Below are 15,226 nucleotides of genomic sequence, written 5' to 3'. Positions count from 1 at the left end.
ATAATAATAATAATAATAATAAATGCGAGTTGGATGGTACACACAAAAGTGGATAAATAATTTAAATTATAATTTTCCATTGTTTGGAATTTTTATATAAACATTTTTAAAAAATATAATATAAAATAATATATAATATAATTTTAAAAATATAATTTATTTTATATTCTATTTTATATTTGTTTTTTCAAAAAAAAAAAAAAGAAAAAAAAACCCGAAATAAAGCGAGAAGAAAGAGTGTATTCCATTAATAAATCTTTGTCTTTCATTGTCGTTAACTTTTGCGAGGGTGGTTTTCCTGGATAGTTAATGGTCGTAGGGGGGGGGAGTATACGACAAAGGGGTCGGGGGGGGGGTATTCTCACTGTTGGCGCTATTTGTCCTATTTTCGGCAGTGCCCCACCCATATTTCGACTCACAGTCCTACCCCTTTTATTTCCATTTCACCCCAATTTTCCCCTGAGTAAAACTTTCACAAATGGAATTTGAAAATAAATATTTTAGGTATTGTTTTCTTACTATAATTACAGGAAAGTGAAAATTTTTATTTTTTTCCTATTTATATATATATATTTTTTTAAAGTATTTATTATTATTTATATTTATATAATTATTTCTCTATTTTTTTTACAGTTATGATTATTTATATTTTAATTTAAAAAAATAGTTTATTTTAATTTTTTCTATTATTTTTTTCTTTGTGTATACAATTTTTATTTCTCTATTTTTATTATTTTTTATATATTTTATAAAAAAAAAATTTCTTAATTTCTAATTATTATTTTTATATATTTAAAAATTTTTTTAAATTTTTAATTATTATTATTTTTAAAGTTTAAAAAAAATGTAATTTGGATGAATGTAAATTAACAAACTTTGAATTTCCTTTCTTTTGAGAGGAGAGGGCAATTTTTATTTTCTTCTTTTTTATTTATTTATATTTTTTTTTGCCTTCACGAAAGTTATGATTACATCAGTCGGGCAGTTGGAGATTTGAAGCGTGACACGTGACCGCGAGGAGAAAGTTTTCTAAATAAAACCAAAGTAGAAAGAGAGAGAGAGAGAGAGAGAAAAAAAAAACTAGAAAAATAATCGAAAATATATATAAAAAGGAATTTTTTCTCTTCTATTTTTATTCCCCGTCGCGTATAATTTTCCATGAATTGAGAAAAGCAATATTCTCTTATCATGGTCAGAAAAATCTTTCAAGAAATTGAAAAAAATAGAAATTCTTAGCTTAGAATTTTTATTAAATTTATTTATTTAAATTCAATTATTTGATATTATAATTTTGTTTAGAAAGCATAAATAAGAAAAATTGCGCTTTTTCAATTTTTATATAACACTTTTTTTTTTAACCCCATTTCTGCAATTCATCTCACAATGATACTACTATAATTTAATAATTTCCACTATTATTGACAGCAAAATATTTCTTTTTAGGTTAGGATTTAATTTCTTAATAGTCGCATATATACATTACAATTTTATTTCTTTTATAAAAGAAATTAAATTCTAACCTCAAAATAGTCTATTTTTATTTTTAATTGAAATATATTTTATCGAAGCAAAAAAAAAAAATTAACTTTACAGTAAAATTTTTGATAAAATGAATTTAGTATTTTCGAATTACTATATATATAGTGAGATCGGCAGTTTTTGAAGAATTCCATCAGAACATTGAAAGTCACCTACATTCCAGAATGGAATCGTTGCATCCAGAAAGGAATATATAGAGGAAGCAGGCGAATATTCCGTGAGAGGTTAGAGGGGGTAAAGGGGGTAAGGGACAAAAGCTTGTGACGAAGGAACGTGACGATCGATGAAAAGTGCATTTTTTACCCTTCACGGAATCGAGGAGTGTCCTTTCGTCAGCAAAAAAAAAGAAAAAAAAAAAAAAAAATTGTCGACAAAAAAAGTGAGAAAAAAAAACCTTTGGTTTCATGAAATTAGTACTATAGAAGAAACGAAAATGTTCTCTCTTTAAAGTATCGATAAATCGAAATTCAAGAAGAAAAAATAGAAAAAAAAATCATAAAAACAGTTATATTAATACTATTTACAAAGTTCATTTACAAAATAAAAAGTGAATTTTGAATAAAATTTGCCAAATATTGACAATGACAAGAAACATAACCTTAAAAAAAAAGAGTGACTTGTTTTTTTTCGATATGAAATTGTGCGTGATTTTTTTGTTTTTTTTCGACAAACATGAAAAAAGGGAATTAAATTAATAAAATGAAATTTCATATTTTTATTTGGAAATTTTTATTTTGCGACGTTCGACGAGGAAGGAAATTCGGCGCCGCGGATGGTCTAGAGCGAGAGCGGTGTACAGAAAGCCACTGCGCGAACGGACGCGAGGAACGACGGACGCGAAATGGCCGCCCCAGGGATAAATGGCCCTGCCATCAAGAAACGTCAACATTTTAAGACAATCAAAAAGTTTTATTCAACAATATAAATTGTTATTAGTGCCTGGAAAAAAAGTGTTTAACAAAATTTTCATTTCATTAGATGGAAAAATACATTTGAAATATAGTAATAGAGAGAAGAGAATCGTCGTTCACACACATTCTTTCTGTCTCTTTCCTCTTGCAAGTGTATATATATGTGTGTGTTGTTTGCTGCTCCCTCCAAAAAAAAAAAAGGAAAAAAAGTTCGCCTTCTATATACATATATAGTGTTTCTCATTTTCTCTCTGTGTCTTTAACGGTGTTGTATATTTGACGACGCTTTTTTTTTTAATGTGAAAAATAAAAACTCCACACACATACAGTGAAATCGAGCCTAGAAATCCAGAGGTTATGAACGTTGAGAATGAACCGACGCCAAATCTTGGAGAAAAGAAAAATCCCTTTTGATGTGACAATAAAAAGTGCGTTGTTTCGTGTGTGTTTTTGAGAAACGTTCAAAAAAAAGGTTTCTCAAAGTGAAAATCAAGTTTTAATATATTCGAATCTGTGCGCGTGTGTATGTGTGTGTTTGTGAAATTTTCCTCATGCGACGGATTTTATTGGAATTGAGCAGTAAATTCGTTGAACGAGGAATTTCGATTGTTGGGGGAAAAAAAGAAGGTGAGAATTTCTTTTTTTTTTTATAAAAGTGAAAAAAAAACGCAAAACGAAAAGTGTATTTTGACAAAGTGGATTGTAAAAACGAAATTTTCACGATGAAAAAAGACGGAAAGGAAATAATTTGAATTACAAAATAAATATTAAATCGTGTAAATTAAACATTTGCGATGAAGTTAAAAACATACGGGATTGTAAATAAGTGAAAATGGAAATAAAAATTTTTAATTCGTTAAAAATGGGAAAAAAAAATTAAGAAATCGAATCGGAAATTGAAAATAAAATTAAATATTCCTAAAAGTGACCTGATTCGCGTAAAGTGAAATTTTTATCGTGTTCTAGAAATAGTGTTAATAAAATAAAATAATTAAATTAGGAACCAAAAAAAAAACGTTAAATATTTTAAAAACTAAGAGAAAATAATTTTTAATTCTAATTAGAAAATATCGCGAGTGTACAAAAGCAGTTATAACCAATGCGACGGTTCGTGGAAAATTAAAATTTTCAATTTTAAAAATAATTAATATTTATTGATTAAATAATAATGGAAAATAATTTCAAAATTTTTTTTTCCGTTATACAAAAATTTTGTGCATTAAATTCAAGTGAATCAACCAGATTTTTTTTGCTAAATTACTTTTCACATATTTTATTATTATTTTATTTACTAAAAAGTGATAATTTAAATTAAAAATATATTTTCCCTCTAAATAATGTGTTTTTGTTAAAAAAAAAAAAAAGCGTAAAGTGAAATAAATACTATTTAATAACGAAATAATTGTCAAAAATTTTTTTGAAATACTCGGAAAAAATATAAAAAATTAAATTTCAATTTTCGAAAAAAGTGAAAATTATCAAATAATTTAATTTTGTTTAAATAATTATTTGAATTTCCAAAAAAAAAAACGGTTTTTTTTTAAAAAAATTGCAATTTTTTTTTGAAAAAATGGAAAATTTTTTAAATAATGCTAATTTTGGAAAATAAACATTAAATTATTAATATCGAAAGTGAATTATTCAATTAAATCTATTTTTTATTTGAAAATTCGAAAATTTTTTTTTAATTTTTTCATTTTTAGTGTGTTTTTCATAAAGTGGGGAAAATTAATCAAAAATAATTGGAAAATTTCCGAAATAAATTAAAAATACTTTTCGTTTATCATTATTATTGTGAAAAATTATATTTTTTATAAAAAATTTATTTTCAAAATTCGAAAAAAATACAAAAATCTGGTTGATTTTGGATGTTTTTGAAATTTCGGATTTTTTTTGAAAAAATGTAAAAAAAAAGTTTTAAGTCATTTATAATAATTAAATAAGTGAAAATTTTTTTTGGAAAATTTCCTAATTTACAGTTAAAAATTGAGTGAAAATTTGAATTTTTTATTGCTTTGATTTTTTTACTTAAAATTGATTTAATTGTAAATTTTAGAGTCTACTCGTCAATTAAATCTTATTTTTATTCAAAAATTCCAATATTTAGTTGGTTTTTGTGATTTTTTTCAAAAAACCGCTCCGTGGGACTTAGAATATTTCTCTCTGTGTGTGAACGCAAAGTGAGACTCGATTTAGATTCACAAAAGTTTAAACTTGTTTAAAATTTATAGTTTTTGAAATTTTTTTCCTTTTTAATAAACATCTATTTGGTTGTTTTTTTTTTTTGAAAATAAATTTCAAAAATAACGGTTTTTAGTAAAATTATATTTTTTGAAAATTAAAATTAAGTATAAAAGAATAACAATTATAAGTAAAATAATAATAATAATAATAAAATAATGAAAAAGTTTACAATTTTATAAAAAATTCGTTGGCTTGAAACATTTTGATTAGAACAAAAATTAAAAAATTTTTAAAATAAAAGTGACAAAATTATTCTTTTTCTTTTTTTACATTTTTAATGTAAAACTTTTTTTTTTTTTTTGAAATTAATTATTTTTATAATATTAACAAAATAATCAATAATTTTAAAGATTTATTTTCTGACGTATTTCCGTTATTCACTAATTATCCATTAATTAGTTTTCGTAATTTAAATAATTCTGTTCACAAAATCGATATTTCCCATGTAAATTTCTACCTTTTACTATAGATAATATATATTATATATATATTACTGAAATTAAATTCTGTGTTCGATTTTCGGATAATCGTATTTTTCACAGAGAATCTATAAAATAAATTTTCTCTGTAAAAAAAAAATTATTTAAAAAAAAAAAATGTTATTAAAAACAATAATTTAATAATAGAAAGAAAAAAATGATGAAAATAATTTTGTACTGTAAATAATAATAATAATAATATAATAATAATAATAATAATAATAATAATAATAATAATAATAATAATAATAATAATCGAAAATAATAATAATAATAAAATCGATAATCGAAATAAGTAAATAGAAATAAATATTTAAAATTGTAAAAATTGAGTTTTTAGAAATTATAAAATAAAATATTCGTATTTTAAAAAAAATGGCTTTTTAAAAATTTAAAGACATTTTTTGTGTTATTTTGTAAAATTTTTTTTGAAACAATTATTTAAAATGTAGAGTGCGTGAATTTGTGTAAATATTAAAAAAATAAAAAAAGGGGTGGGGGAAAGAAAAATATAATATTTCCTTTGATTTCCATAAGTTTCATTTTTAAACGCAACAAGGCACTAACAATGGCTTGGATCAAATGTTCGATATACACGTATACATTGTTCATCAATATTATATTATGTAAAGTCCCGTTTCAAAATGGATACTTCGACGTGCTTTCTCAGAGCAGGAGCGTTGTTGCGCTGGCTTCTCATATATATATATATATATATATATATATATATATATATATATATATATATATATATACAACTACTATATTTATAAGAAACGAAACAGTGATGCGAAAGAGGCGAACTTTTAAAATATTTTCTATATCAAGTCTCTCTAGGTTCTTCTTCCCCCCCCACGTTTTTCGCCTTTTTAAAACAGAAGAAATTATTTTTATTTCTCTATAAAATTAAATAATATTTTTTTTAGATGGAATTTTTTTTTTTTTGCTTTCGAAATATAACCATTGGAAAACATTTTTTATTTTTCGTGTTTTCGCCGGGAATCGAAACTGGGGGACTATTCACATGACAGTCGAGCATTTTACACCACTGAACTATACCGATGATATTTTTTTTTTACTTTTTCCATTTTGTAATTATTACCAAGTTTTACAATTTTTTTTTTCCTCCTCTCACAAACGTAAAAACTAATAGTGAATAAAAATCATGTAGTTATATATTATATATAATATAATATATAATAAAATATTTTTTTCAAAACATTGACTCTGATAACTCGAGTATTTTTGTTATAATTTGATTTCTGAAATTAATTAATTGCTAATTAATACTTTAATTATATTAATTCATTAATTATTTATTAATTCATTCATTAAATTTTAATTAATTAACTAATAGCTAATTAATTAATTAATTTTTAATTAATTAATTTTTCTTTTTTATTAGGAAATACTTAACTATTTTTTTTCTATTTTTCGTGACTAGATTAATTTCCCCCTCTACTTTTTTTTCATGCTTTCTTCTCTTTTACCCCTTTTCTTTCCCCTGCCCCCCTTTTTTTTCTTATCTATCTTTCAATCTTTTGAGATTCCATTCATCCGTTTAAACAGATCTGATCTTCTTTTAGAGAGAAAAATCGTCTATATATATATATATATATATTGCACAAAATACTTCCAATCATTTCGCGTTCATCTCTCTCTTACACACTAATACATTTTATGATCCAATCAGAAACCTTCTCTACCCCCCACTTTTTTCCCTTAACCTCGTGTGCTTTATCTATTTCTCTCTCTCTTTCTCTCTCTCATTCTCGTTCCCTGGAAGCGCTCTTTGACATCCCCAATCCCTTTCGTTCTTTTCATCATGAAAAACGCTACTGCTGGTACGAAAGCTCAAACGTTGAGTCGCGGGAAACTGATAAATCGATCGTCCAGTGTCTGTAGAATTCCGTGAAAATGAAAAAAAAAAAATTGAGAGGAATTAAATCCCTTGATATATATATATATATATATATATATATATACATATATAGAGACAATAGAAGTAAAAAATTGTTCATTTTATATTCCGTCTGTGAAAATTGAAATTTCACAATGTGATTAACGGGGAATTTAGGAATATATATATATATATATATATGACCAAAATAAAAATATTATTTACTCTTCATATTATTTTGTTGAATTTAAATCGAGTTAAATTTAATGATTTTTAAATTTTGTTATTACTGTACTATAATATTAATATAATATATGTATTTAATTTACAATTTTTTGCATTATTTATTATTAACTATTTTATTTAATAATTTTTTAAAATTTAATTTTTAAATATTTTTTGAATCCAATTACTTGGGAATTTTTTTTTTCTTTAGTGGGAGGTACAATGAAAAAAAATTTATTTGATTCAAATACATAATTACTTGATTATTAGCAAAAAAAAAAAAATATTGAACCAAAATAATTTTTATATATGAATTAAATAAATTATAATTTAAAATAATAACTTTAATAATAATAAAAATATTAATAAAATAATATAATAATAATAGTAAAATAAATAATATTAATATTAATTAATATTAAATAATAATAATAATAATATTAATAATAGTAAAATAAATAATAATAAAATAATGAAAATTAATTTTTTTTTATTTATTTACTAGATTTTTTTTCTACATTGTTTACTTATTTACAAATTGAAAAAAAAAATTTTTCGCCAACTTCAAAAACTAATAGTGAATAAAAATATACAAAGATTAAAAAAATTGTATTAATTATTTGAAAGAATAATTTTTGTGTTTAAAAAAAATAAAATTTATTTATTTAAATGATAATTATTTAACACAAATAAATTTAATATTTAATTTAAAATTTTTAAATTTATTTATTTAAATGATAATTATTTAACACAAATAAATTATTATTAATTTGATGTAATAGTCAATAAGTAATCGATTATTTGGATCAAATAAAATTGTTTGTTCAGTATCAGTAAATTTTTACTTCATGAAAATTTAGAAATTTTTTTTTTTATTATTATTTTTTATTTATTTTAAATTTATTATTATTATTATTATTATTATTATTATTGTTATTATTATTAATTATAGTAATTAATAATTATAATAATTATTAATTACAGTAATTATTTATTATAGTAAATATTTGTTAATTAATAATTATATTATGTTAAAATATTTTGCAATATTCAAATAAATTAATAATAAAAAGAAAGTTTTTTTTTCGCAAATAATTGCAATTATAAATTCTCTTGATACGGCACTGTAATCGAAAAAAAATTTGTTTTATCAACTACAACTGGTTTTTGATTTATATATATATATATATATATATATATATATATATATATATAATAAAAGGAAAAATTTTAATGAATTAATTAATTAAGAAAAAAAAATTTTTTAAAAAATTTTACTCGATCCTTGAGAATGAGACTTAAATTTCAAGTGTATAATTTTATATATATATATATAAATTCCTTGATCCTCAGCATATTATTGTGACCTTTTATTATTATAAGGTTTATCCCTCCACGTCTCAATAATCTTATAAGTTTTGTATATTATATACGTCCGAGAAGAGTGGTTTTGAGATTTAAAAAAAAAAAAAAAAATGATTTCTGCAAAAGTCGAACTGACCTCGTTTTGTTTTTTTTCGACTTTTATAAAAGATAAAGGAAGTGCGGCAAAAAGAATCAGTTTGTGTCTCTATGGTATATATATATATATATAAAACACCTGGTCATTTTTATGGTCGAAACAGCTGTTGTAAGGCTCGTTAGATCACACCTTTCATTTGAAGGATTTTTTTTTCTCTCTCTCTCTCTTTTTTTTTTTTTTTTTTTATTTATACATTCAGCTTTGTTAAATCAGAAAAAATGGAGGGAAAAAAGTGTAAAATCAAAATTAGATTTCTTTTATTTATAAATTTTTTTATATAATTATTAATCTAATATTAAATTGAATGATTTTTTAATATATTATTTTTTGTAAATGTAATTAATTGATAAATTCATTAGGTCATTAAAATTAAATAATTTAATTAAATTATTCTTTAAGTATTTTTACGATTGAAAAAAAATTATTTCAGTGAAATAATTATCTAATAAATATTTATTTGTATTAAATAATTATTATTTGAAATGGTATTTGTTTCAAATATATAGAAAATAATTGGTTCAAATACAATTTTATTTAATTCAATTATATTTGATTTCAAACATTATTTGGTTCAAGTATAAATAATTTATTTATTATGTATGTCGCAAGTAACCGATTATTTACTTGAATTAAATAAATTTTTTTTTTTCAATGTACGATTAAAATTTATTAATTAGATTAAATTTATTTATTAATTTCCAATTATTTAATATAATAAAGAAAAATATATTATAAATAATATAATATAAATATTATTTATAATATAGATAGATAGATAGATAATTTATTTCCTTAATGCTACATGTATTAATGTTTTACATCAAAAAGTTGCCTACATACTAAAATTCTCACACACGACTTGCATCACAGTCTTTTAGTATTTTCTCCACTTCATAAAACCTTTTAAATAAAATTCTGTTCGTATTTGATTGAAAAACTTGTATTTATAATATATTACTTTTATTTATATAATTGGAAATAAATATATATTATAGAATAAGAAAAATTGTGAAAAGGATAAAATATAAATAAAATGAAAAAATAAATAGTGCAAAAAATAAATAAAATGAAATATATGAATGAATGTAAAAATAAAAAATCGAATAGACAAATAAAAGGATAATGCGTGTATAAAATATATATATATATATATATATAATATAAAGAACAACAAAACGAAATAAAAATAAATGAGTGTATAAATAAAAATGCGTTATAATATACTGAAAAATAAAAATAAAAATTTTAATTCGAAAATATATTATTATAATGTATTTAAACTTATTTATATTATTATATATTTTTAAAATCATTTATAATATTAATATAATTATAATAATATTATAAAAATATTTATTATATGTAATAATATATTAAAATTATTTTTAGAAAAAATAAAATAATTATTTTATTATATATTGGAAAAAGTAAAAAAAAATGTGTTTTTTTGCATAAAAAATCTTTTGTTGTTGTATATGTATAAAATATTTTTAATGTTCAATTGAAACGTTTAAAAATCTCGCGTATATTGTGTGACGACATCCACAACAAGGTAGTGTGCTCGATATGAAACACAAACAATTGGTAATTAAAGGAAAACAATAGGAAAATTTCATTTCCAATCGGTTTCGAATTGTAAAATCACAAATATATATATATATATATATATATATATATTTATATATGTGTATGTAAATAGAACTTGTAATAGAATAATTTTATCAAGAGCTTAATATTCAGTTACATTGATACATAAAAAATAAAACTATTGCAGTTAATCAAACTTTTTGGTTGAATCAACAAAATTTTTATTTGATTCAAATAAATTCTTTCCTGGTTCAAAAGATTTTGTTAAAATAAAGCAAACACATTTATTTGGAACAAAAAAAAATTGTTCATTTAAATCAACCAATTTTTTATTTAGATTAAGCATGCAAGTGTTTATTTAGATCAAACAAATGTTTATTTCGTTTAGACAAATTTTTATTTTAAATCAAATAAATATTTATTTAATTTAAACAAATTTGATTATTCAAATCAAATAAATATTTATTTAATTTAAACAAATTGATTATTCAAATTAAATAAATATTTATTTAATTTAAACAAATTGATTATTCAAATCAAATAAATATTTATTTGAATTAAATAAAATTTTGTTTGAAATAACCAAAAATTGTGTTAATACAAAAAAAAAATGGTATACATATATTTGGATCAAGCAAATGTTTATTTAAAAGAATAATAAATATTTATTTGTATGAAATAAATATTTATTTGAATCGAACAAATATTTATTTAAATTAAATATAAATTTTTTATGAAATATATTAAAAAAAAATTGTGTTAATACAAAAAATTATATATTTGAATCAAACAAATATTTATTTGAATTAAATATAAATTTTTTATGAAATATATATAAAAAAAAAATTGTGTTAATACAAAAAATTGTATATTTGGATCAAAACAAAATGTTTATTTAAAACTAATAAATATTTATTTGCATGAAATAAATATTTATTTGAATCAAATAAATTTTGTATGTAATAACAAAAAAAATTGTTTTAATACAAAAAAAAATTATATATATTTAATTGAAACAAAAATTGTTTTTTTTTTTTGAAAAATAAAAATTAAACTAAAGAAGGAAATTATATTTTACAGGTGAATGCAGAGAACATAAGTAAAATACCAAGGGGACATTAAAAATCAGAGGGACTCGATGGTTCCTGAAAATTAGCGTAGCACAGGAAAGCTGAATTAAAGCAGGTGGGAGAGGAGAAGATAGTGGCTGTGAACAAAAAATACTAAAAAAAAACACAACGGACAAAAGAAAAGAAAGGAGGGAAAAAAAGAAAAGGAACACGCATATATATTTGTATGTGTGTGTGTTTCCTTCATCATCATAATAATAATCATCAACAACAACAACAACAACAACAACGAATGTTGATGCCGTTATAGAGATATTTCTTCTTCCTTCCTGCTTCATTGGTCCTTAAAGAAAAAAAAAAAATTGTCTCTTTGTGTGTTTGTTTTTTTGTGTCTTCATTATTGCAAAAATCGTGAGAAATATGTATTTACACGCGAGAGCCGTCCATTGCTCTCGAGAGTGAGAAGTGAGCGTTCGTTTAATTTTTTTTAAAAAGGCGATGACGAAGGATCGTTTATCGTCATTAAATCCAAAACCACCTCATTATCATCATCATCATCATCATTATTGTCATTGTTATCATCATGTGGAGCAAAAAAATTGTTGGCTGGGCATCAATGTTATCGTCATTAACGCCAAAAATGCATTTTATTGTCGTCGTCATCATCAACGCCGTCATCTGACTTATTGTGCTCGACTGCATGATGACGGCGGGTCGACGTCGCGCCAAATTGCAACGAAAATTATCGCCAACAACCACGGAACAACAGAACGAAGACGACGATGCTTCTTTAAGGTGAGCGCAACCATTTTTTTTCTATTTGTTTTGGAATTTTTATTTTTTTTTTTTCGAAAAAATGAGCGAAAATTTTCGTTACACTGAAACCTCGATTAGTGAGACACCAGGTTTTTTTTTCCCGATTTTATTATTTAGAAAACTTTTTCTAAAAGTAATAATGATGATTTTGTTCCTTCTTTGATAATTAGCGAACATTTTACAATACACTCAAACCTCGATTATTGAGACACCAGTTAATTGTACTCAAATTGAATTATTTAGTGAATTTTTGTTTTAAATAAAGATTGTGACATTTTCATTTATCTTTGATAATTAGCGAAAATTTTATAACACACTGGAACCTCTGATATTGAGACACTTGTTACAATACACCGAAATCTCGATTATTGAGACATCTGTTACTTTCAATTAATTTTGATTATTTTGAGAAATTTTCAAACCTTTTCCAATTTTAGAGAATTTTTTTTTTCAATTGGGGGTAGTGACAATATAGATTTTCTTTGAAAATTTGGGGTAATTTTAAAATACACTGAAACCTCGATTATTGAGACACCAGTTATTTGTATTTAATTTGAATTATTTAGAGAATTTTTTTCCATTGGTAATAATGAAAATTTTGTTTCTTCTTTGATAATTAGTGAAAATTTTACAATACACTGAAACCTCGATTATTGAGACACTAGTTAATTGTATTCAATTTGAATTATTTAGAGGTTTTTTTTCCTAATTGGAAGAGGTGACAATTTTATTTCTCTTTGAAAATCAGCAATGATATTGTAATACACTGAAACCTCTGATATTGAGACACTTGATACTTCGATACTTAGTTTTGACTATTTGAATGAGTTTACAAACTTTCTTCATCGAATTGTAGTTTTGAAAACAATAGGGGCTGTTACTTGAAAATGAGAGAAAATTTTACCATACACCGAAACTTCGATTTTTGAGACATCTGTTACTTTCAATTAATTTTGATTATTTTGAAAAATTTTCAAACCTTTTCCAATTTTAGAGAATTTTTTTTTCAATTGGGGGTAGTGACAATTTTGATTTTCTTTGAGAATTAGGGATAATTTTGAAATACACTGGAATCTCTGATATTGAGACACTTTTTACTTCTATATACTTACATTTAATTATTCATAGAAAATTTCAACATTTGTTTAACTGTGGTTTAAAAATTTGTCATTTTATTTGAGAATTTTGAAAAAAAAATTTATTAATACACTTAAACCTCGAATACAGAGACACTTTTTAGTTCTACTTAGTTTTGATTATTTAGAAAATTTTTTCCTATTTCGATTGATGACAATTTCAGTTTTTTGTAGAATTAACTAACATTTTATACTACACTGAAACCTCGATTATTAAGACACCATAATTATTTGTATTTAATTTGAATTATTTAGAGAATTTTTTTGTATCGAATAAAGATAGTGACAATTTCATTTTTCCTTAAGAATTAGTAATAATTTTGTAATACACTAAAACCTCTGATATTGAGACACTTGTTATCTCAATACTTAGTTTTGATTATTTGAAGAAATTTACAAACTTTCTCCATTAAATTGTGGTTTTAAAAAACAAAAGGGACTTTTACTTGAAAATGTGAGAAAATTTTACGGTACACTGAAACCTCGATTAGTGAGGCACTTACGTTACACATGAAACGTTAAATTGAGTTGGAAAATTTTACTTTACTCTTAAATTTAGAAAAAGAATTTTAAGCAACATTTTTTTTTGTCATGTGCTGATAATAAAATTTTCAATTTTATTTAAAATTCAACTATTAAAATACTTTATTAATTTGAATATTTAATTTTTTATTTATTAAAAATTATTCTTTTGATGTGGGTTACAAAAATGGAAACTTAACACTTGTTAACATAATAAATAATAATTATTTAATATACTCGCGAAGTCTAATTCAAAATGTAAAATAAGAAACCATTTTTATTTTAAAATTATAATATTGATAAATAAAGTAATATACTAAAATTTTTCTTCGTATCAATGTTGTAAAAAATATAAGTTTTTTTTTATAATAATGTAAAATATCATTTTGATGTTCGTTATTGAGATGAATAGAAAGAATATAAAAGAATTCATTTTATATTATATATGAAAGAAATGAATTTGGCGTAGTTTCAATTCCATTTAATATATATATAGTAGTCGTTCGGAATTACTAATTAGATATCAATTTTTCTCTGACTGGATAAAAAGAGGCTTTTAAGTGCTGCTATACTCTTCTAGCTTCTTCTTTTTCCTGTTTGTCCCAATATATAATCCACTTTATACTAATGACTATATAATACCTAACGAATTAAGTGCTTTTTTTACAAAAAAAAAAAAATAGAAAAAAAAACCTTTTATAAAAAATGAGGACAATCATGCAAAGTTCTTTTAATTAGCATCGGATTTTAAGGTTGTCCGGCTTCTTTTAACAAGATATCCTGCTTACTTGTATTTCCACACCTCCTGCTTTTATTATTCGACCAGAAAATGCATTATGTTTAATATATGTATTAAAAAAAATAAAATTTGGAAACTTCTTTAAATAAATTACAGTCAATTGTCTCAGCAATTGAGATTCCAGAGTATTGTAAAATTTTCACTAATTATTAAAGGAAAATTATATTCTACTGAACTAAAATTTTAAAAAATTCATAAATCCTTCTATAATCAATTTTAAAAAAGTCAAATACTGTCTCAATAACTTAGGTTCCAGTGTATTATAGTTCGATAATTTAGAAAAACTAAAATTGTTATAATCCTTAATTAGAAAATTCTCTCCAAATAATCGTAAATTTAAATAAAAATAACCAGTGTCTCAGTAATGGAGGTTTCAATGTATTATCAAATTTTATTTTATTTCTAAGTACTTGAGATTGTTCTTAAATCACAATTAGTGAAAATTTGAAAATTCTGTCGAAATAATCAAAATTTAC

At 22.3% G+C, this 15,226-nt stretch overlaps 3 protein-coding genes across 5 annotated transcripts in view; 2 read left to right on the top strand and 1 right to left on the bottom strand.

Moving 5' to 3' along the window:
• LOC127281147 (vacuolar protein sorting-associated protein 37B) overlaps positions 1–9,152 on the bottom strand; it is a 53,082-nt gene extending 43,930 nt beyond the window's left edge. Inside the window, exon 1 of the mRNA XM_051304684.1 lies at positions 9,135–9,152. The gene's annotated coding sequence lies outside the window, so the exon portion shown is untranslated. The remainder of the gene's footprint in view (positions 1–9,134) is intronic.
• LOC127281139 (thymidylate synthase) overlaps positions 1–15,226 on the top strand; it is a 191,096-nt gene that overhangs the window by 116,516 nt on the left and 59,354 nt on the right. The gene's annotated exons all lie outside the window — the stretch shown is intronic.
• LOC127281157 (uncharacterized) overlaps positions 1–15,226 on the top strand; it is a 62,768-nt gene that overhangs the window by 40,752 nt on the left and 6,790 nt on the right. For 2 of the 3 annotated variants that reach the window (XM_051304695.1, XM_051304696.1), the window contains one exon: positions 11,488–12,272. In XM_051304695.1, the coding sequence (XP_051160652.1) occupies positions 11,976–12,272 (297 nt within the window). In that variant the 5' untranslated portion in view covers positions 11,488–11,975. Of the gene's footprint in view, positions 1–1,772; positions 3,078–11,487; positions 12,273–15,226 lie in introns of those variants that run through there. The other variant, XM_051304697.1, reaches the window with a different exon arrangement.

The sequence above is a fragment of the Leptopilina boulardi genome, unplaced genomic scaffold, assembly GCF_019393585.1.
Source record: "Leptopilina boulardi isolate dan_hultmark-lab unplaced genomic scaffold, ZJU_Lbou_2.1 LbouV2_266, whole genome shotgun sequence".
Taxonomy (NCBI): domain Eukaryota; kingdom Metazoa; phylum Arthropoda; class Insecta; order Hymenoptera; family Figitidae; genus Leptopilina; species Leptopilina boulardi.
The sequence above is the reverse complement of the archived record's forward strand: the minus strand, read 5'-3'. Positions and strand labels throughout refer to the sequence as shown.